This window comes from Pholis gunnellus (assembly GCF_910591455.1).
Source record: "Pholis gunnellus genome assembly, chromosome: 5".
NCBI classification, from domain to species: Eukaryota; Metazoa; Chordata; class Actinopteri; order Perciformes; family Pholidae; genus Pholis; species Pholis gunnellus.
Genome location: NC_136531.1, coordinates 3,352,876 through 3,375,613, shown reverse-complemented (window position 1 = coordinate 3,375,613; position 22,738 = coordinate 3,352,876). Strand labels below are relative to the sequence as shown.

At 41.1% G+C, this 22,738-nt stretch overlaps 2 protein-coding genes across 2 annotated transcripts; one reads left to right on the top strand and one right to left on the bottom strand.

Annotated features, from left to right (window-relative positions):
* Positions 1–7,452: 7,452 nt before the first annotated feature.
* Positions 7,453–11,393, top strand: ccsapa (centriole, cilia and spindle-associated protein a; the record flags this gene model as incomplete). Its single annotated transcript, XM_079159751.1, has 4 exons — positions 7,453–7,522; positions 8,380–8,759; positions 10,040–10,386; positions 11,214–11,393. Exons 1-4 carry the CDS (start codon positions 7,512–7,514, stop codon positions 11,391–11,393), a joined length of 918 nt encoding a protein of 305 aa, XP_079015877.1. The 5' UTR covers positions 7,453–7,511.
* A 4,932-nt stretch (positions 11,394–16,325) lies between these two features.
* Positions 16,326–21,975, bottom strand: cdc6 (cell division cycle 6 homolog). The gene is made up of 12 exons (XM_079159550.1): positions 21,881–21,975; positions 20,862–21,130; positions 20,342–20,608; positions 19,986–20,185; positions 19,149–19,297; positions 18,756–18,862; positions 18,446–18,585; positions 18,234–18,334; positions 17,892–17,959; positions 17,583–17,761; positions 17,179–17,319; positions 16,326–16,682 (listed from the first exon to the last, which is right to left on the bottom strand). Exons 2-12 carry the CDS (start codon positions 21,118–21,120, stop codon positions 16,590–16,592), a joined length of 1,704 nt encoding a protein of 567 aa, XP_079015676.1. The 5' UTR covers positions 21,121–21,130; positions 21,881–21,975; the 3' UTR covers positions 16,326–16,589.
* Between the last annotated feature and the right edge of the window lie 763 nt (positions 21,976–22,738).

Below are 22,738 nucleotides of genomic sequence, written 5' to 3'. Positions count from 1 at the left end.
ATGACGCGATTCGCGCCACATTAATTGCGTTTGGTGTGAACACGGCATAAGAGGGAATGATGGCCGGGAAAAAAAGTGTATCTACAGGAGACGATTTGCTCAATACTAATATTTCTTTGTAACATCTCTGTGTGTGTTTACTGTTTTCCTGCAGACGTCCAGCAGCTGTTGGTGGTTAAAGAAGAGGTTCCCCCTGAGCAGCAGGAGTGGCGCTCTAGTCTGGACCAGGAAAACCCAGACCCCCCACACATTAAAGAGGAACATGAGGACCCAGAGCCACCACACATTAAAGAGGAACAGGAGGACCCAGAACCCCCACACATTAAAGAGGAACAGGAGGAACTCTGGACCAGTCAGGAGGGAGAGCACCTTCAATGTCTGGAGGAGGCTGATATCAAGTTGTTATTCACTCCTGTGAAGAGTGAAGATGATGAAGAGGAGGCTCAGTCCTCAAAGCTTCATCAAAGACAAACTGAACAGATGGAAACGGATGCTGATGGAGAGGACTGTGGAGAACCAGACAGGAACTCGGATCCAGATAGAGATCCAGATCCAGATACTGATCAGAAGACTGGAGAATCTTCTGACACTGATGACAGTGGTGATTGGAAGGAGACCAGAGAACCTCAGTCAGGTTTAAACTCTTTGAAACCTGATGAAGTCCATGTCAGTAATTCAAGTTTTAGTGCTGGTGGGAAACTATTTACATGCTCTGAGTGTGGGAAAACAACTGGCAGAAAAGCAGATCTGAAGAAACACATGATAATCCACACAGGAGAAAAACCTTACAGCTGCTCAGTCTGTAATAAGTCTTTTCACCAGGGTTCACATTTACAGATACACATGAGAATCCACACAGGAGAAAAACCTTTCAGCTGCAAAGTTTGTAAGAAATCTTTTAACAGTGTTTCAAATTTAAAGACACACGTGAGAATCCACACAGGAGAGAAACCTTTCAGCTGCAAAGTTTGTAAGAAATCTTTTAACAGTGTTTCAAATTTAAAGACACACGTGAGAATCCACACAGGAGAAAAACCTTTGAGCTGCAAAGTTTGTAAGAAATCTTTTAACAATGTTTCAAGTTTAAAGACACACGTGAGAATCCACACAGGAGAAAAACTGTTGAGCTGCAAAGTTTGTAAGAAAGCTTTTTACAGTGTTTCAAGTTTAAAGACACACGTGAGAATCCACACAGGAGAGAAACCTTTCAGCTGCAAAGTTTGTAAGAAATCTTTTAACATTGTTTCAAATTTGAAGACGCACATGAGAATCCACACAGGAGAGAAACCTTTCAGCTGTTCAGTCTGTACGGAATCTTTTAACCAGGGTTCAACTTTACAGACACACATGAGAATCCACACAGGAGAGAAACCTTACAGCTGCTCAGTCTGTAAGAAATCTTTTAACCATGGTTCAGCTTTAAAGACACACATGAAAATCCACACAGGAGAGAAACCTTACAGCTGCTCAGTTTGTAAGAAATCTTTTAACCAGGGTTCAGCTTTAAAGACACACATGAAAATCCACACAGGAGAGAAACCTTACAGCTGCTCAGTCTGTGAGGAATCTTTTCGCCAAAGTTCAAGTTTAAAGACACACATGAGAATCCACACAGGAGAGAAACCTTACAGCTGCTCAGTCTGTAAGAAATCTTTTAACCAGGGTTCAACTTTAAAGACACACATGATGATCCACACAGGAGAGAAACCTTACAGCTGCTCAGTCTGTACGAAATCTTTTAACCAGGGTTCAGCTTTAAAGAGACACATGAAAATCCACACAGGAAAGAACCCCCTTTAGCTCTTTTATCCAATCAATCCAGAATTGCAGAAAAATACCAGAAGGCAATTCATGTCTTCATGCATTGACTTCTGCAAGTATGTGTTTTCCTTTGTGTAATGTTATAGTTTATGTTGTCTGTTTAGTCACCGTCCTACGCACCTTTTCACTTTACCCACCAGTTGTCCCTGTTTTTTCTCGTGTATATATTGTTTTTAATGGTTTTGAGGAAATGTGTTATGATTTAGGTTAGATGTTCTCCTGGTAATTTTAATATCCCTTTTCTAGTAATGTGAATCTTGAGCTTAGTACATACTGTAATATCAAAAGAATGTATCTAAATGTAAAGAAACAAGAATGAAATCACACATTCTCATTTTACTTATTGCTGAGGGAGCAGAGGTGCAGAAAAAGATCAGAAGGCAGTTAATGGGTTAATTCTTCTGCAGAAGTAAATAAATGTTTGAAAACAATGAATTGAGTTTTCTTTTTCCATGTCCAACCCACACCCATTACATATGGAAAAGATGGAAGGTAACTTAAGATGGGAATAATTTAATTGAGGCTTTTATTTTGTAGGTTACCCCCAAAGTAGAAATGGGAGACACGCTGCTGGATTTAAGTAGAAAGCAACTGATGGCAAACTACTGGGCTAATTTACAGGAACACAATGATTCTCACCCTGCAAAAAGAGTGTTGCAGGTGGTCTGGGAGAGTGGGAGGATTCAGAGGGATCACTTTGGTCGGGTAGACGATGAGGATAAGCCCCTCAGTAGTTTACCCGGTGGTGGCTCCGTGGACGCTTGTGTGGCCTGACATAGACTGGTATTTGTTAGAGGTTGAAAAGGAAAGAAAAAGATGAAGTTCATTTGAATATTATGTAATGAAAGAGTATCGTGATTTTACACGGATGGTCCTAAGAAACCTGAGACAGGAGTAACAGGATATGGGGCGGCAACACCAGCTGAAGGAAGAGGAATCAACAGAAGAACATCCAATTATTTTGGGGTTTACACAGTGGAGATAATGGCAGTGCTGGTTTTACTATGATGGGTGGAAATAACTAGACAGGAAAAGGTGTTTATTTCCTCCGACTCATCTTCAGCCCTATAGCAAGTTTAAGGTCTTTTCATTGAAACAGCCGTCAAGATAAATGTTGAATAGACTGTACTTGTGTCGGGCTTTTGTAGTCTTCTGACCACTCAAAGCGCTTTAACACTACATGTCATCATTCACACATTCACACACTGATAGCAGGGGCTACCATGCAAGGTGCCACCTGCCCATCAGGACTAACTAACATTCGTACAACATTCAGACACTGTAGGCATCGAGGACACATCGACATGGACTAGAGGAGCCGGGGATCAAACCGCCGATCCTCTGATTCGACCCTGCTCTACCACAGTCGCCCCATATACTGCATGAAGTCCTCCAGTCGACCAGAAGAATAACTAATCAGGGAGGTCAGGTTACATTCCTGTGGGTTCCAGCGCATGTAGGGGTGAGTGGGAATGAGAGGGCGGATGAGTTGGTAAAGTGGGTTTTAAAGACACGAAACACAGATATGCACATTAGGGTCAGTAAAGCAGAAGTCAAGTGTATTATTTTGTGGAAAATAATCAACCGATTGTGGCAAAAAAGGGGTGCATGAATGCACATTAAGAGGAGTACTGAGCCTGGGTGAGGGAGCACTGTTCAATCACAGAGGGCCAAAATTAAAAATTGGGACGATGTTGAAGGCCAAATGGGGTCAACATTTAACAAATGGGATAGAATGGATATTGGAGAAACTGCAAAAAGAAATGGGCTACATTCCTTTATGCATATGTACCAGAGCCAGATGTTTGGCTTTTTTTTATTTGGCTGCCAGTTCATTAATGTCTGGGGTTAGGTTCTGTTCTGTGGAAACTGCCAAGATGCAGTGAAGGCATCAGTGAGACGACTCCTGTTTGGGTTTTTGTTCATCTTCCTCACAGAGAAAAGCTGCTCACACAGTATGTGCTTCCACACATGCAGACCATTTGAGCAGCATGTAGGCGGAGTTGGGGCATCGTTTCGGGGATGAAGCTTGGAGCAGCGCCCACAGAGTCATACTTTGCCTTGAGAGTGTCATTACACTGGAGGTCTATGAGCTCCACTTGATTGTGCACAGGTGCTCTTTCCACGTCAACGGATTGCTGAGCGGTTAACATTTAAATTTCTGAACTGCAAAGTCGTTAAATCACCGAGTGAACTCTGTGCCAAGTGCGCCCAGTTTATCAGCAAAATGCGCAGTCGGGAACACAGTGGTGGGGACACGGTTTGTCAGTGTTTGGCAACACGGAAGTTTCCTTGCTGCATCTGAGTCTCCCACAGGCGCAGCTTGGCTTAGAAAGCTCTCTCTGCATCATACATGTCTGTGATCATACATGTCTGTGATCATACGTCCCCGTCCCTGAAGCTGGAGGTTTAGCGCAGTGAGATGCTTTGTTATGTCGCACAAAAAGGCCTGGAGCTCTGTGGTGTGGCAGACCAGTTATGATAAACATACGATATTTTCTGGCCGGCCAGATGTAATAGCACGAGGGCCGGATCTGGCCCGTGGGCCTTGAGTTTGACATGCCTGCGCTACAATGACTTTTTTCGACATACTATACTATGACTTTTTAAACATATTTCATCTGACTGTTTCGATATATTTTTGTCGTTTCTTTTACTTTTGTTACATACCATTCTATGACTTTTTATTCTTTTTTTCAACATCCTATTATTTTACTTTTTTCGACATATTTCCTGCTGACTTTTTTATAATATTTTTCGACGTATTATACTGTGAATTTTTTTTTGATTTTTTTCGACATACTATTACTTTTTTTGGACATATTTCATACTAACTTATTTTCACATATTATACCTGGGGTCGGCAACCTTTACTATCCAAAGAGCCATTTTGCCCTATTTTCCAGCAGCAGCTGTTTTTTGCCTCTGTTGCCAGATTTGTTACACATTCACAAACATATTGCTGTGGATCTAAAAGCCACATCTCATATATATTGCGCATATATATTGCGGGGATTACGATTGTATAAGTGAGCACTAAATCACAGCCACGTATGAAGAAATACATTGAAGAAAATATATTTCTGGAAAGATCGCATCAACCTGGATTCGAACTCTGTCGAGCAAAATAGTAATATATTAACAAACGGCCGCGCTACGCGATCCGCCACTTGCATCTTACGCCGTTGTCCAGCGCCCTTCCCTGCGGGTGGCTGATCACGATTAGCAGAGCCCCGCCCTCTGTAAACTATCAATGGATAAATCCAAAAACAGAAAAGTCACGGAGGAAAATAGAGAGTTTAATTCTGTGTGCACGTATTAATTTGCTTTCACTGCCAACGATGCCGGCTTAACTGAATGCTTGATATATGGCGAGAAATTTGCAAACAACAAAAAATTTAATGTTGAAAGACGCTTCCAGAACAAACACACAGCATTAGCTGAAAGGTATCATGCTGGAGATGAGCGAAAAAGAGCGATTCCTCAACTGTTGCAGCAAACTCCTCTTCATAAGAGTTTGATATTGTTATAACACGTAAAATATCAATACAATGTCAACAAGTGTCTTTATTCTTGTTCTATAATTTCATAAATACAACAAACTATAGTTTTTGTACATATAATATAACTATATATACAACTTAATAAACTGTGACATCAAATAGCTTTTGCGGCTCCAGACGAATTCTATTTGGTGGAAAATGGGGCAAAATGACTCTTTGGATAGTAAAGGTTGCCGACACCTGTGTTACGCGAACACAACACACGCACGGAAGGGAAACCAGTCGGTTTGAAAACCAGTAGGGACGTAACACCGGCACCCACGGCATGTCCAGTGTACGTGAATAGTCACGTGATATTCGTTTTCAGGCGTTTAAGTCTGGACGGCGATCATCTCGAAAACGATGCTTAAACGCCGTGTGGACGGAGGACTCAGAGAGCCGCAACAGAGGGGCCAAAGAGCCGCTGACCCCTGTATTATACTATGACTTTTTAATTATATTTTTTGACATATACTATTACTTTTTTATAACTGTTTTTGGACAAACTATACTATGATTTTTTTTACATACCTCACAATATTATTTTGTCTTTTTTTGTAACTTTTTTGACATACCATTCTATCGCTTTTTAATAATGTTTTTGGCATACGATACTATTACTTTTTTGACATATTTCATACTGACTAATTTTTACATATTATATTATGACTTTTTAATATTTTTTGACATATACTATGACTTTTTTATTACATTTTTTGACATATTATACTATAACTTTTTTATTATATTTTTTAACAAACTATACTTATACTTTATATTTCATATGTTCGACATACTATGTCACCTTTTTCGACATATTTCATGCTGACTTTTTTGTACATATACTATGACTTTCTAATAATATTTTTCGACATACTATACTATTACTTTATTTTAACTTTTTTGACATAGTATACTATGACTTTTTTTTGTTCGACATAGGATATTATTACTTGTTTGGCATATTTCATAATTTAATGATATTTTTCGATATACTATACTAAGACTTTTTATTCATTTTTTCGACATATTTGCCTTTTTTTAGATATTTCACGCTGACTTTTTTTGACATAGTATACTATGACTTTATTTTTCATATGTTCGACGTACTATACTATTACTTTTTTACACATATTTCATGCTGACTTTTTAATAATACTTTTTGACGTATTACCTTTTTTTTGTTCGACATACTATAATATGACTTTTGTCAACTACTATAACATACATACCTTTCATGAATTTATAAATTAATTTGTATGACTTATGACTTTTTTCGACATATTTCACGATGACCTATTTTTGACTTTATTCTCGACATACTATACTGTGACTTATTTATGACTTTTTTCGTCATTGAAATAACATTTATTTTTACAATAAATGTTGTAATAGCTCTTTACAAGATAAAGAGGAATTCATCTTTGACAGTTAAAGGAGTTTGAAGTTTGATCTTTCTGTTTCACCTGTTGTCGTCACTGCACAGATGGAGGCAGAGCACGCATGCGCAGTCTGGTCCCTGCATCTTCACGAAGAAATCATATTTCATTCTTCATTACTACAAAATGTTCCACTCTGCTCCATCATGCTCGCGGGAGTTAATCAGAATTGTGCCGGGAGTATAGAATCCATCTTTCAAAATAAAGGTTACGCTGCGCTGGCTACTGTTGAAATATTCCCCATTATCTCAATTTCAAAGGCGTAAAGAGATTTGCACAAGCAAGTCGTTTACATTTACTGTATGGCCAAAAGTATGTGGACATATTCCATTCGGACTTTTTTTCGACATAGAAATAACATTTATTTTTACAATCAACACTTGCAAATGACAAGGTCGTACAAAATGTAAACCATACTTTAGTATTTCATTGACTATTACTTACCAAGAAGGAAATATATCAAATGAGAAGAGAATGGAAATACAAACTATACAAGAGCAATGACACTACACATTTACAAGGAAAAAAAAAGTAGTCCTCGTCGTTTTACTCTGAAAGGGTACGCCGGAAGCTCGTTGCGCTGCGTCAACCAGCTTGTCGCGTGGCTCTCGGTGTGTACTGGCATCGAGTAACGGAGCGATGTCAGGCGTCTGACCGACGGGACGGAAGGGATTGACGGGGTTTTGACATCAGACCGGACCCCTCTGGGATGAGGTCTGGGTGAGTAAAATCCCACCCGACTTTAATATTCAACCATTATCCTCAAATTGATAAAACCCATAAAACCTCACCGTGTTTACAAACGTGGCTTAACGAGGTGTGATGACAGCTGCAGCCTGTTTTCACACGACGACTGTCGTTTAAAAACTCATATTATCGCACATTAGGACATTTGTTTGATCTTCAGAAGATGTAATTGTCTGTCTTGTTTTCATCTGCGGTGTTTTTAAAGGCTAAAATTCAGAAAATACGATGTTTTTGGGGTGTGACTGGGGAAAAGAAAGCCTTCAAAATAAGAGTGTTTTCAGTTAAAGGAAGAAAAAATAAAATACACTCAATGAATGAGCAATCATTTGCTGTTTTCAGGAAATATTGTCCCGGTTTCATGGCCAGTTCAGATCAATTAAATGAATAATTGATGTAGTTTATTTTTCACTAAACATAATATGTTTTTTTAGATAATAAAATAAAATGTGATGTGTGTGTGTGTAGGCGGTATGACTCCGGACAGAAATAGATCTGTTAGTATGACTACTAGTTGCAGTATAGCCAGTAATAAGACGATAATAAGCTTCAACCCTCCTCTGACGGTAATCTGTTGTGAAGGGAGGTGGGCGGGGCTTAAAGGTAGACCACATCTGGTGCACGTCATGAGGTGCTGCAGGTAACACATTCATTCACTTGATAGAATATGATTGGCAGCGCTGTAATGTAAGTAGATTTACTCAAGTACCTGTACTGGTTCTTGTACATAACTATTTATTTTAATGCCACTTTCTACTTCTACTCCACTACACCTCAAAGGGAAATAGACATTATTTTATTATGTGAATGTCATTGTTTCATTTCCTCCACAGTGATAAGGACCAGACAGGAGCAATAACAGCAACCATGGTGACCAAGAAAATCCGGACGGAGTACATGAAGAAGTTCAGGGATCCCAGATGGGAGACGTTCTCCAAATGCTACGAGGACTCTCTGAAGTACCGTCTGAGCCGGCGGGTGATGGAGCATTCCCACAAGCCCTGGTTCTGGGATGGCTGGGACGGCAGCTCCGAATCCAGCGGCTGGTCCACGCCGAGGCTGAACAGGAACAAAATCGCCCCCCTGTCCCTCCCGCCGCCGCCGGCCTCGGAGGTGAAACATAAGGTGTCCAGCCCCGGGTCGAAACCGCCTCCTGAGGAAGGACGGACTGAGCTGGGAGGAGGAGAAGACGTAGACGCTGCACCGACCGCCGGTGAGGAGACCGTTACCGACACCGACTTTAGTTTTAATAACTGATCAATAACCGCATAAATTAATTAATTAAAATGTCAGAATGTCTGATCAAGAGTCCACAGATATTTCATTTTCAATCACACCAAAGAAACCAGCAAATATTCACATTGAAGAAGCTACAACCAGACAATAAATGTTCTCTTTTTCTATTAATTATCGATTATCAAAACAGTAGATCACATTTCTGTCTATCGACTAATCAACTAATTGACCAATCGTTGCAGCTCTTGCACAGACATTCAACTCATAGCGTTGGTGCTCATCGGGCTTTTTCTTTGGTTTATGATCAAATACTGCAAAACGAATGACGTTCCCATCAGCTGCACTTTGTTTTTGTTGCTAATGAGACAATGTTAGCACGCGAACAAACGTAACTAAAGGTGAAGCATGTTAGCATTGTCAATGTAAGGATGTTAGCGTTTAGCTCAGAGCACCGACAATTTATAGACGAATGAAAATAATCATTGGTTGCAGCCCTGCTATCTTCATCACTCTGAGTTCAGGCGTTCTGAAACTCTAAATGAATTTGCGCTTAAAACAAATGCTCACTCAAGGACTCTGATCTCACCCGTGTTTGGGATTTATGTGAGAAAACAAGGATTTCTATGACTGGCGATACACTTTGAAGAGAATGTTCCCGCTGTTTCCTGTCCTCTCTTCCAGGAATATTTTTGGGATAATCTAACAGAACCCCAGGAGGAGTTTCTCTCTGTGTGTGTGTGTGTGTGTGTGTGTGTGTGTGTGTGTGTGAGCGTCACTCTGACCGTATAGAGGGCCAAAAGCTGGTTAAACTCAGGAGACGCTGATGCTAAAAATATATTTGGACTGAAGGTTCAGCGATCAGATGGGACTGTTTCCTCTTGTTCAGACACTGAGCGCAGATATAAAAGACCTGCTGGGTCTCCAGACAGGAAGGCCTTCATACACAATATTCAGCAACATGATAAACGGAAAACCAGCCAGTTATCATTGTGCACCACCAGAAACAAAAGCCACCAATAAATACAGTGTGTTTAATCTTCTACGTGACAAACAAACACATAGACGGTAGAAACGCTGGATGAAACTAGAGCACAAACTATTTGAATATTAATTTTGTGGACTCCAATCAAGGAGTAGAATCATCTCACAGACGCTTTGTCGTTGTGGGGTATTGAGATCATTTTTGATAAAATGTCTTAACTGTGATTGTAGCCTCTGTGACTCTGAGCTGCAGCGTTTTGTCTGTGTGTGAACCAGCAGTTGTAGAAAACGGTGTGAACGAAGCCGGCGGTGATTCTGCGACGGCGGCCCCAAACCCCGGCGGATCCTCGGGGGACACGGACAGCGGTCCCGCCGACACGACGTCCTCCGACGGGGAGCCGGTGAACCCGGTACCAAAGCGCCGCCCCCCCCGCCGCCGCAACCCTCGGTCCGAGCCGGACCACCGGGACAGTTCCCATGAAGATAAACCAGTTGTGGTCCGCAAAACGCCGAGGGCGAAGAGCCAACCGCCAATCAGCACCAAGGAGAAGGAGAACCGGAGGCCGTCTAGCCGACTGGACTGGACCGAGAGACACACGGAGCTCAAGAGGACGCCGAATGACGTGAGTGTTTCAATGAAGACACCTTTACACGCCGAGTGTATAAAAACTCAACATTTAGACGCTCAGGGTCCAGACTACGGGTTACTGGTGTTAGCAGTAATAGAAGAAGCACTCAGACCTTTTCCTGAAGTAGTACCTCAGAGTAAAACTACTACAATACTACAAGTAAACGTGTCGCAGTAGAAACCAGACGGCATCACATCACATCCTGGCGTCTCTCCGCTGGCTTCCTGTTCCTTTTAATTGATTTTAACATCTCACTGATCACTTTTAAAGCACGTCTGGGTGCTGGCCCCAAAACCTATGTAGAAGAAATGCAGACGGCCTTAGATCCTCAGGTGGGGCCCTTCTGTCTGCTCCAAAGTCGAGCATGAAACCTAAAGGTGACCGTGCTTTTGCCTTCAGGACCCCTCGGCTCTGGAACCACCCGCCTGAGGAGACGGGGCTTTAAATCACGTCTTAAAACGCGTTTATACAGACTGGCTTTCAATTTTACTGAATCATTTATTGGTTTTATTGTTTCATCTATTGTTCTGTTTAATCAGGGTTTAACTCTCATCTTAGTTTGTTTTGCTTTGTTTAGGCCTCACTGTCAAGTTATGATTATAATGTTACATAAAAAGCAAAAAAGAGTTTGGATGTGAAGCTTTAATGGAGCCAGAGGAGTCTGTCAGAGCGGCTGGACCTTCACAGGACACCAGAGAAGTGAAGCCGAGTCACCAGAAACTCTGCGGCCATTAATAATAAAACGCCGGTGTGCTTTTCGGAAACGACTCCTCTCTCTCTCTCTCTCTCTCTCTCTCTCTCTCTCTGGTTCCTCCTCTCAGAACAACACGTCCGACGCCTGCTGTCAGACCCGGCGGGAGTCCGACAAACGGAGCTCCAACCCGGACCGCCGGCGGGCTCGGTCAGCCGACCTGGAGAAGACGAGGCGGTCGCAGCTGACGGTGGTGGACGACCGCTGGATGACGGAGTACATGCGCTGCTTCTCTGCCCGGCTGAGGTAGAGACGGGACCCCCCCCCCCCCCCCCTCATGACCCCTGACCTCCACCACGTTTCCTTATCAGACGGTGGAACACGTGTCGGTAGACAAACTGAGAACCACGTTGTCTCGTTGAAGTCCCTTCAGAGTGAATCGCTGCTGTCGAAAAACAAACAACCAAGAAGTGTCTGAATATAAAGTTTATATGGTAATTTATTACTAAACTGTGTCATTTAAATATAAAGACATTCACCAAACTTTAAACAATGTGGGGTCGATGATAGTGGACGCTTTGGATCAGGGTTTAGTAATGAAGTAAATCCCCATTAAATATCAAGTGCAGCTAAAAAAACACAACCGACATCTTTATATAATAAATGATCAAAAAGTCTCTATTTAACTTAGAAACATCATTAAAACAGCGTGAGGACCTGCAGAGTTTTGTTTAAACGTCTCTCTGCTGATAAAACACATCTTTTTGATACAAAATCTAATTTTAAATGATAAGTATTTCCTCTTAAAATACACTTTTACAGGGTTGGTTGCAGTATTGTGCATTGTTCAAAGGCCCTGCGTTCTTAACTGCCCAAATGTTTCTCGACAGCAGCGAAACCAACTGAACAGGAACAGTTCAGCTCCTCGGGTGTGACGGACTGAAGACGTTTGATAATGAACAAACATCGGAGAGAACCGACTCTTTCTGAGCTTTTATTTTGAAAACAGAAATCAGTCAGATAACTATTTGAATGTACTTCATTTATAAGCATGAAAGTCTCCAAACAAACTGCTTTATTTCTTCATCAGTGTTTAGTGTTCTTCCTCGAGAGGCAGCTGTGAGTGTTTATAACTCAAAGGCAGCAGAAACGGACCAAACCGGAGTATTTTTGATATTTGACTATTTTGGATCTCAAGTTTAGATCAGAATAAACTACAAAAGAAGATTTATCAAATGACATTAGTATTTAAGAAGTGTTTTATGAGTAGAAGCTATATTTAAGATGCCTTTATAACAATCTCAGATTTAGTTTTTCTTCATTTCAAACAAACTTAATTCTCTTAATTCACATGTAAGACCAACAGATCTAAACAGATCCAATAACAGAAGGAGTCAAGCTCAACTTCTTGAGGGTGATTATGCAAAAGTGAACTCTTAATTTAAAGTAGAAGTTTTACATAATAACTCTAAAACTATAACATTATTCATTTATGTTGCTTAAAACAGCTGAAAATGAGTTGCTTGTTCGCCTGGAATGAAGACACTTTTATCAATCAATCAATGATTTAAAGTTTTATTCATAAAGCAGCTTTCAAACGAATCAAAAGCAATTTAAAGCGCTTTACAAATGATTGACAAGATGAAGACAAGAGGAACGTGGAGAGAAGATGAAAAGACTAATGCACAACAAATTAAGAAAATAAAAGAAATGTTAACGAATGAATAGAATACAACACAGAATACATTGATCATGAAAAAACATTCATAAAATAAGTAAAATAAGAGCGAAATGAAACATGAATAAAATAAAACATTAATATTCAGAGAATTTAAAGCTTATAATGTGTTTAATGAGTGATCTGCTTTAACGCTTCATTTATTTTTATTTAACAGATTTGTTATTTTCTAGTTCAAGGTTTTTTTCTGTTAACTAAAAAATGTTTAAAAAAATCACATAATTCATAAAGAAATGAACGTGCTTGAATGTCGGGCCCGTCATTTTTAAATACAGTAAATAAATAATCAACGGTTCAAACATTAATTGTAAAATTATTGAGGAATTACAGTAAAATAATGTTTTCGTTGCAGTTTGGTGTTTAAATCCAGCGACGGGATGAAAAGGGGAAAAAAATAAACGTTTGTATCGAATATATTATAAGTTTTAATCGATTTTAACACATTTTAGCGCCTTGTTGCATTTGACGTTTAGACTTTATCTGTTTACTCCAGCTGACGGACTCAATCAGCAGTTTCTGAGTGTTTTTCTGACTGATCGATGAAACTTAACGATTGTAAAAACATGCTGATGTCAGCGCCGCGTCCCGTGACTCGACCTGAGGGCTAAAGTTCACGATGTGTTCTACTTGATGTACAGTTTGTGAGTGTGCTTTTGAAACTGAATGCATTTAAACTCACTGAGAATGTTTATTGATTTTAACACCGGCTGAACCTCGTCACTCTGAATGTGCAAAAACTATTTATTTATCTTTTTATTTAATATTGTTCTTCACACTCAGACGTGTCCAGTCTGAAACAACACGGTGACGTTACTTTACTTCAACACTACACGCATCCATGTGTGTTGCTATTTGTGCTTCTGTTCACAGTTAAATCCTTTTGAATCACTTTACTCACGTGTTCTCTCTTTAGAAGAACACAAATAAACATCCAACACTGAATATTTGCTGTTTTGGGGGACATTTTGGGATATAGAAAATGAGAAAATGTAACTTTTGAAAGAAGATTTCCCTTTTTTTAAATGTTCAAAACCATCAAAATAATCAAAATAGCCACAAAATATCAACTTCTTCATGTATTTCAAAGATGCTTTTCGTGGTTTTAAACTGGACACGCCGACGTCTTCACGTCTCTTCGTTCACTTTGCTTTAGCTCGTGGCTCTAACGTCTTCAGCATCAACAATCTGATCTTTGTTTCTGTGTCCGAGACGCTTGAAGCGTCGATCTGATTTCACTTAAAGGAGATAAAAGCGTCAGTCAGAGCTGCAAATTATTTAAAGGAAGACGTCGGATTGTAAAGTCCAGTTCTACCCTTTATATTTAAAGCTTATTAAAACCCTGACAGTGTTACATCTTCCACATGGGCTCGTTTCCCTCCACTGAAGCTGTATTTCACTGAGTAAGATGTTTGGTTTCTTACAGCTTTCAAACATGTTCGGCTTCTTTTGAAACTTCGGCAGCTCAACTAGAATTACTAGAAGTAATAAAAGTTCTTTGTGAGTTTGAACAATGTTTGTCTGCAGAGCGTACGTTCAGGTCTTCAGAGGGGCTGAAGGGGTTAAAGGAATATGTGATGATAGATTTATGAAGTGACAGATTATATGTTAAGAAAACAGATTATGAAGAGATTTCCACATTTAGAAGCAACTTTGAAACCTCAAAACAACAAATTAGAAAAGTTCTTATGTTTCTGAAAAGTACCGCAGAAGACCAATAAATATTTAAACATTTGGGAAAAATGAATCTACAGAAAGATAGATTCTGACAGATATACGAATTCAGTGTTACGTTATTTTAAATATACAGTTATAAATGTTTCTTTAGAAGAAAACGTTGGGCGTGAAGACGACGACGTTAAACAGATGAAAGCGCTTCAAGCTGTTCAGTATTTGATACTTTGTGTTTTTCTTTGTTTTGGTTCCGGATGAGTTTCAGACGTTTCAGACAATCACAATGAAATATGAACTCAATAAATCGTCACTAAAGTATAAAATGTATTGATGTGAGGAGTTTGTGAAATGCACTGTTGGACAAAGTGACTTTCTGTCTCTAAAGCTTTGAGTTCGTGTGCTTTATTATCATCATATGTTTGAATATTGATTCATATTTTATCTCCGACAATGTTTACATTTTTGGTCACTGTATTTGTATTTGAAAACATGCACTACTATATATATATATATATATATATATATACCATATATATATTTTCATCCACTTTGCTGTGAGTAAATCATATTTGAATAAAGATCTGATTTGAATAGTTTATATTTGTGTCTGTTTTATCTGCATCATTCCATGAAACTCTGCTTATTAACGCGTTCAGTCGAGTCTCAGGAGGGTTCAATGACGTCGAGTCTGAAGATTGTTCTCTCAGCGGTGGAAAGGTATTCCGATCTGTTATGTAGTGAAAGTACCAACGTTTAAGTGTAAAAACAGTCCGTTACAAGTAAAACTCCTGCATTTAAAAACATGACTTCAGTAGAAGTACAAAAGTAAAAGTACTCATTATGCAGAATGACAATAACAGGATTATAGTTACTGATGCTTTAGTCATTTTAACTCCTTGTTATGCTGCAGGGTATTATTATAATGCATCTTATTGTATTTGTAGTATTATTCATCTGCATCACTAATGAGATGTAGTAGAGTACTTGTACTTCATGAACTTTAACAAGACTTATTCTTTTTGTGGAAGGTGAGTGACGATGCATTCAGGGTCTTCACCGATGAATCAGAGATGTAAGCGTTGCACTCTGCTCTGCAGGCCGGAGCAGAGGTTTGTTGAAGTCGTCTTACGGCCTGAGCTGAGCTTCAGTGATGCTTTAAACCTTTAATCCAATCAGAGCAGCGGCTCGGATCGAGCCGCCGAACAGTCAAACACATCGGTCCTGGTCGTGTGGTCGTTGTAATCAGGAGTTAAGATTTCAGTCTCATGTGATTTAGAAATTATATTCCGAGTGAAAACAAAATGAATTGTGCTCAGAGTTCAGTCTGGAGCCGTCATTCAGGATTGTGCGCATAGTTCCGAGAAACATTGTAATACTGCAATATTTTTCTGGGAATGTCGCCACAGACACAAAGTTCATAATACTGCAAATATACAGATTACGCAGTACTTTCACTGTGTGTTACCTCCTTAGATAGAAAGTGACAAAACAGACTTAGAATTTAACTTTAAGTGAGTCTTCCCTCAATTAACTGGTTGTCTTGATATTTAGTCTACAAAAATGTATTTATGATGAACGGCTTATTTACAAGAACCGTATCATTACATGGTTTGTAGTTTGATTATTTGTGGAGAAAGTCGGTTCCGTCAAGAGAACGATTGGTCGAGATATTTATTAATGTTTATTGTCTATCAGCTGTGACAGACGGAGGTCACGAGTAATGAATCTTTTCTTCTGATGAATTATCTTTTACTGTTTCTGACTAATCCAGTCTCTCTGTCCTATGAGCAGGAGCAAAAAACACACAAGAGGAAATCTGATTAAAATGTCTGTACATTTGTTTATTTACAGCATAAAAATGGAAACGTTTCAAATCCAAACTGAAACTAAACGCTGTAATTTCATAACCGACGAGTTAAAAACATTTGCTCAACAACTCAAAAACTGAGCGTCAACATCGGTATGAGAAAAACAAATAATAAAAAGTTAACATTTTCATAAACTATATACAAATTCTCAGCAAAAACGAGAAAAAAAAACCACCACTGCAAAAATCTTTGTAGATAAAAGTTAAGATGGATAAAGTTGAACGTGTGATCACGAGGGGAGTCCTGCAGCGAGGATGCTCCCCAGCAGCGTTCGGTCCTTCAGAGCGTTTTCAACGTCTTTCTCCTCGATCTTCAGAAACACCTGCAGGAAGAAACAAACGTCTGAGATGAAATCCTCAACTTTAGGATTCACAGGTAACGCACATCAAGAGCACAACGCTCACAGTGTAGCTGGAAACGTTTAGCGACGGTCATCTTTCAAACTGAAAGTCAATCGACACAACTTTCCACATAAAAGCATTTTCACGAGTACATTTTTGTGAATTTAATCCGACTGATTTCAGGACAAACAAAACATTTTTCTGAAGTTTTATAGAAAGAAAAAAGGACAAATAGCTGCAGCCTCATTTACACGTCAACAATAACAAACCGCACGCATGCGTTTCGGTTGCGGTTCTGATTTAGAGACGACAAAGTGTTTTCAAAGCCTTTTCTGTGGGGACTTTACTCGCCGCCACAAAACAAACGTTTGCGAGTCGAAACCAAAACCGCACAAAAAGCCACAGAGCGACGCGACACCTCCTTTTGAGAGCTTTCCTGCCGAGTTGCTAGTTGAACTCTCTGATCTCCGAGTGTACCTTAGTGAGACGAGCCTCTTTGGCTTTCTTCAGAGAGAAGATCCCTCGACTCTCCAGCAGACCGCAGAGAGACAAACACTCTCCCTGCCCGACAGCGGACACCTGCCGCTGGGCGCACAGACGGCTGTAAACCTCGTGGAGCTGAAACATGAAACACAGAAAATCAGTTTCACACTTTGTCCAAAGTTTAAATGATCTGAGCTTCAGAGACACCTGCTGGACATTTGAAATACAGCAGCTGAGGAAAGGAATTAGGTTTTATTCCTGTATATCTACAGTAACATTAGCTTTACTGTAACGTTAAATGAGACGTTATTGTACTCAAACCTCCCAGGACTCCTCATCGTATCATGCAAACATCTACTTTGGTTTATTAAAAGGCACGAACCAGTGGAGTGACTCACCTTCCCGAGGACGATGTCTCTGCTCTTCCCGCTGCGTGTGAGCAGCAGCAGGCAGCAGACCAGCAGCTTCTGCTGCAGCGGGAAACTCTCTTCTCCGCCGCCGCCGCACTGAGACGCCATCCGATCGCCGTAAACCTCCGACAGCACCCGCGCCACCTGAGGAAGGCTGACCCGCGACGCTGCACGAGGACAACGAGTGGTTTCGAGTCATTAGCGATCACGTTTCTCGAGTCGGGAACTGAATTCAGCAAAACGCTCGCACCTTTTTATTTGCGCCATAATTCCTCAGTGAACGGAGGAGAAACTCACCTTTCGTTTCAGCTTTTGGATCCGACGCTTTCTTCCTCTCGTCAGACTCCACAACCTCGACCGCTCTCCTGAAACAAAACAAAATCAATCGAATGTCAAACAAACGCAACTCTTAACTTCATGAACTCAAAGAATCAACACAGGAAGACGTAAACAAAACATACTTCATCCAAAAGGTTTGTTAAGATTTTCCCCATCTTCCTGAATTAACATTTTATTAGGATGAACCACATAAATCAGGATCTAATCAAAAAGCAACACTTTTAAACTAAAGCAAAACGGTATATGATCTAAAAAAAACCCACGGAGGTTGAACTTGACTTCGGCGGTTGAAACTCGTACCTGCAGATGTCCAGAGCTTTCCTGGCGTCTCCCGACACCGCCGACACTTTTCTGGCACAAAACTGAACCGCGGAGGCGTCCAGGATCCCTTCAGCCGACGCCTGAGAGGAGCAGCGGGAAAACACATGAATACAAAACGTTTAAAAGTCAAGACAATCACACACACACACGCTCGTGTTTTACTTTGTTTAAGATGTTGAGTCTCAGGCTACCTGAGAGAGCCGGTCCTGGACGATGGCCGTGAGCTCCTGCCGGCTGTAGGGAGGGAAGTGGAGCAGCAGGGGGCGACAGTGAGGCCGAGCCTGCAGTCGGGGGAGGATGCGGTCGGTCAGATCCAGAGCGTTGGCGATACCTGAAAAATAAAATATATACATCTTTATTTATGTCCTTTAGTTTAGACACAAGAAACACAGAATGTCTCTTTACACCGCTGACACAGATTATAAGAAAACGCTCATGTAGAATCACATTTAAATGTCATTTTACAGCCGATATGTCATTGTTGGCGGGCGGAGCTCTTACCGACGAGACAGAGGCGAGACTCCGGCAGGTACGGCCACTCAAAGATGGTGTAGAGGACGTCCTGAGCTTTACTGTCCAGCTGGTCCATCTCATCCAGAACCAGCAGCCTGAGGACCAAACGGAGTCCCAGTTAGTGATCGGATCAGAATCAACACAGAACCAAACAAACGCAGTTCTTCTAAAGTCTTAACCCTGCAGCTGTTAAATATTTGCAATTTGTACTTAATTATTTATCATCTGCTTTGCTTTATTCCAGCACGAATGTTGACAAATTAAATGAGTTATTAAACTAAAAGACTTCTAGAGGCAGAATGTTCCCTCAGTGACCGCCTGCATCACATATCTGGTTCTCTGTGGTTCTCCGGTTCCTCAGAACCGGGTCGGGTTACTCACACAGCGGGCCCCGGGGCCGTCAGGAACCTCTGCAGCCCGTTCTGCCCGCCGGGCGCTCTCAGCTTGTCGGCCAGCAGCGGGAAGACGGCGTGGGAGCTCCGCAGACTCATACAGTTCACCAGCACCGTCTGAACGGACGCCAGCTCGGCCTTAAAAACAACAACAACAACAACAACATAAAAACACTGAATGATAATAATTATTATCTAAACAGGAAGCAGATAGACTTTCTCTTCACCGTCTTATCTCCAGAAAACTGAACCTGTAACGAACACTAAACTTCACTGAGATCAAATCTCTTCAGCGTGTTTATTTCTTCCACTCTCCTGTATTACCACAAGTACACGTGGTAATACAAGTCAGAGTCTCAATTAAATGACATGCATCAGCATCAAAATATACTTCAATTACCAAAAGTACAAATGTTGTAATGATAATTATTATTTTATTGTATTATAATTAATATCACTTTTATAAACTGCTCGGTATCTTAATGATCCTATAAATCTACATAATGTATTAGTGTTTGTATATTTAGTATTAATCTGAAAAGAATAAATGTTATGAAATAAAGTAGTATAAAGTACAAATGCCTAACAATTGTACTCAAGTACAATATATGATTAAACATTAATATTTCAGTGTCTGCTGGACTCAGACTGTCCTGCAGTGACTCAAAGTCTCCAGTCGGTGTCACTGCAGCCTCCAACATCTACTTTCACTGTGAACTACTACTACTACTACTACTACTACTACTACTACTACTACTACTACTACTACTACTACTACTACTACTACTACTACAGTAAAATATCCTCATAAGTACAACTGAAGTACCTTCATCTCCTGCAGCACACAGTTGAAGCAGGCCGTCTTGCCGGTTCCCGGAGCTCCGGAGATGTAGAGGCTGCCGGGGAGGCGCCGCCCGGCCTTCTCCTCCAGGAAGGACCGGATGGACGCCCGCTCGGCCTCCCGGGACAGGAGCCGCTCGGGGACGGCGGTGTGGAGCGCCTGCTTCACGCTCACAAACCTCAACTCTGGAGGAGAACGGCAAAGTGACGGCGTGAGTGATGCTGCAGTCAAATTCATCCTCATTTAATGATCAGATCCCCGCAGCTGGATTTACATCTGTGAGACGGCGTTAATAGTAAACATACCGGCTGGATTATTAATTAACACACATCGTCTCTTACTTTCTCCAAAGAGCCGAATGACTGGCGGCCTCCTCTCTGGTCTTTGGCGCGCCGGGCTCCCGGCGGGCGTTTCTTGGCGCCTCGGAGACAATCCGGCGGCGGGAGAGAGCGGTCGCAGCGGCGACGAGGACGGGACCAGCCGCCGGCGAGCCGAGACCGGCGAGTTCTCGTCGAAGACCGGCTTCCTGGGCGAAGCCGGGGTCGACTTGCTCTGCTTGGGCGGCGAACCCAGCAGGGCGACACCGAGGTTACAGATGTTTTCATCACCTGGAGATAAAAACATAAAAAAGGTGTGAAGTTGATGAAGAGGAAGACCTTGAATATAATAATCAAAGCTAATTCAAAAGCCAAAACCAGAACGTTTGTGAACAAACGTGGATATTTGTGAAGCTAAACGACTACCAGAGCGTTTCCTACATTGTTGTTTGCTCATTTTAAAAAAAGCAACTTCCACACAACCACGCAAATAAATAAATGAATCACTCCGACACGGTGCTTGGTGCGAGGAGGAGCCGCTCACCTGTGCGTTTTCGGGGGCTGAGTGGAAGTCGTGGCTGGAGGGCCGGAAGCGAGAGGGGAGCCGGGCGGGCGGCCGGTAGTTTGGGGGAGAGCGGTCCGATCCGGGTCGGGCCGGGGGGCCGCGGGGGTCCGGGCTCGGCCGGCGACGGAGCTGGAGGAGATTTGTCCAGCCGGGGCGTCTTGGAGGAGACTCTGCAGGATTTGCGGCGCGGGAAGGAGAGCGTGGGCTGAGCCCGGCCGTTAGAGCGCGTACTCGGCATGTTGTGTTCACTGTGAAGTACAGAATAATGCATGTTATTATAGTGATGCAATACTGTGTTCATCACTTAGTAAAGGTAGAGCTCATTACTTTACACACTTCTGGGTAGTTTATTATATATTAATATATCATCTGTAACTAAAAGGTATCACGTAAATGGAGTACAATATAACATTAAATAAGAATACTCAAGTAAAGTACAAGTACCTCAAGATCGTACTCAAGTACAGTACTTAGTAAATGTACTCAGTTTACAGCACTGTTACTGTAATTGAATGTTTACAATAAAGTTTCAGTAAATTGAACGTAGCTGCCTCGTGTTTAACATCAGATTAACCAACAAACACTACAACATGGGAATCTATACTATAACTGTAACTGTGTGTTCCTAAAAACGTATCCAGCAGGTATATTGTATATTATATATTAATATATTTACAGTAAAATACCAGCAGAACAAACAATGCAGCGCGGTTGTTAAATGGCGCCAAGATAACAGAAGTCGAAACGGATATTTTACATCAAATATACTCAGATTCAGGGATTTACATGAATGTAGTTTAATCAGAAACATATTACGGTATTATGTGAATATTTCTGCATAACGTGAAACGAAGTAATTGTTGTGTTTTAGACGCTAAACTAGCAAACCAACTCTGAATAGTAGAAGAAGTAGAAGAAGAAGAACTCTCTTCCGGTTACGATGAACAAACATACTAAACGTTTCCCGGCTTGTATTAAAGCGTTAGTGACGGATTTACCTTTTTAAAGGTTGTGAGAAGTGTTCTCAGCTCAGAGCAGAGTGTTTCCTCTCCTCTTTAAGTCCTCTGCGTGTCTCTGTCCGTCTGTCTCCTTCTGCACACTGAGCTCCAAACTAGCGCCAACTCTCCTCCTGGAAGCAGCTGTGCGCTACGTCACCGCGCTCTGATTGGTCCGCTGAAGGTGACGCAACAGCTTCTCCGACGCTGATGGGCTCAGCGTTGTAAGGGGGATGTTACGTCAGTGCTTGAGAAGCCGGGCAGGATATGTGGCGGGAGTTTCAATAGAACACTGTTTTTTGGCGGAATATATTTTCCCGGGAATTCAGTTGTTTTGTTACATCCGTCTGTGACGTGGCGAATTTCAATTACCAGAGTCCATTTAAAATATCCCTGTTTTTAAGAAAAAGATCACTATCTGTGTTCTCGATGGCATTACTGAGAATGTCTTTTTATTTAAGGTAACATTAAATAAACTCAAGGGCTGATTTATACTTAAAACATCAGTAGTATTTATATCCTCCACTGAAGTAAAAGTACTAATACCACACTGTGAAATACTCCAATGCAAGTAAAAGTCCTACGATAAAAGTCTTACGTAAAAGTATGCAAGTGTACCAACTAAATGAAAAGTATAAGTACTCATTGTGCTGTAAAATGTTCCCCGTCAGTGTTTTACTTTTAAGTATGATATTTCTGGATACATACTGCTGTATTTTAATACAATTAATCTTCATTGTCCATAAGGGTGAAAATGTGTCTTCGGCTTCACCAAACATTACAAAATACAAACTTAAGAAAGCAGACAGGAAGTTAGTAAAGACACAGACTGGTCATACTACACATTATAACAGTTCATGT

Bases quoted from the DNA above. Each gene is read 5' to 3' on its own strand.
- cdc6 (XM_079159550.1), bottom strand. From the start codon at position 21,120: ATGCCGAGTACGCGCTCTAACGGCCGGGCTCAGCCCACGCTCTCCTTC. The intron at 20,186-20,341 runs GTAAGAGACGAT...GTTCTCCTCCAG, and splicing joins CATTCGGCTCTTTGGAGAAA to AGTTGAGGTTTGTGAGCGTG. The intron at 17,960-18,233 runs GTACGAGTTTCA...GTTTTGTTTCAG, and splicing joins AAAGCTCTGGACATCTGCAG to GAGAGCGGTCGAGGTTGTGG.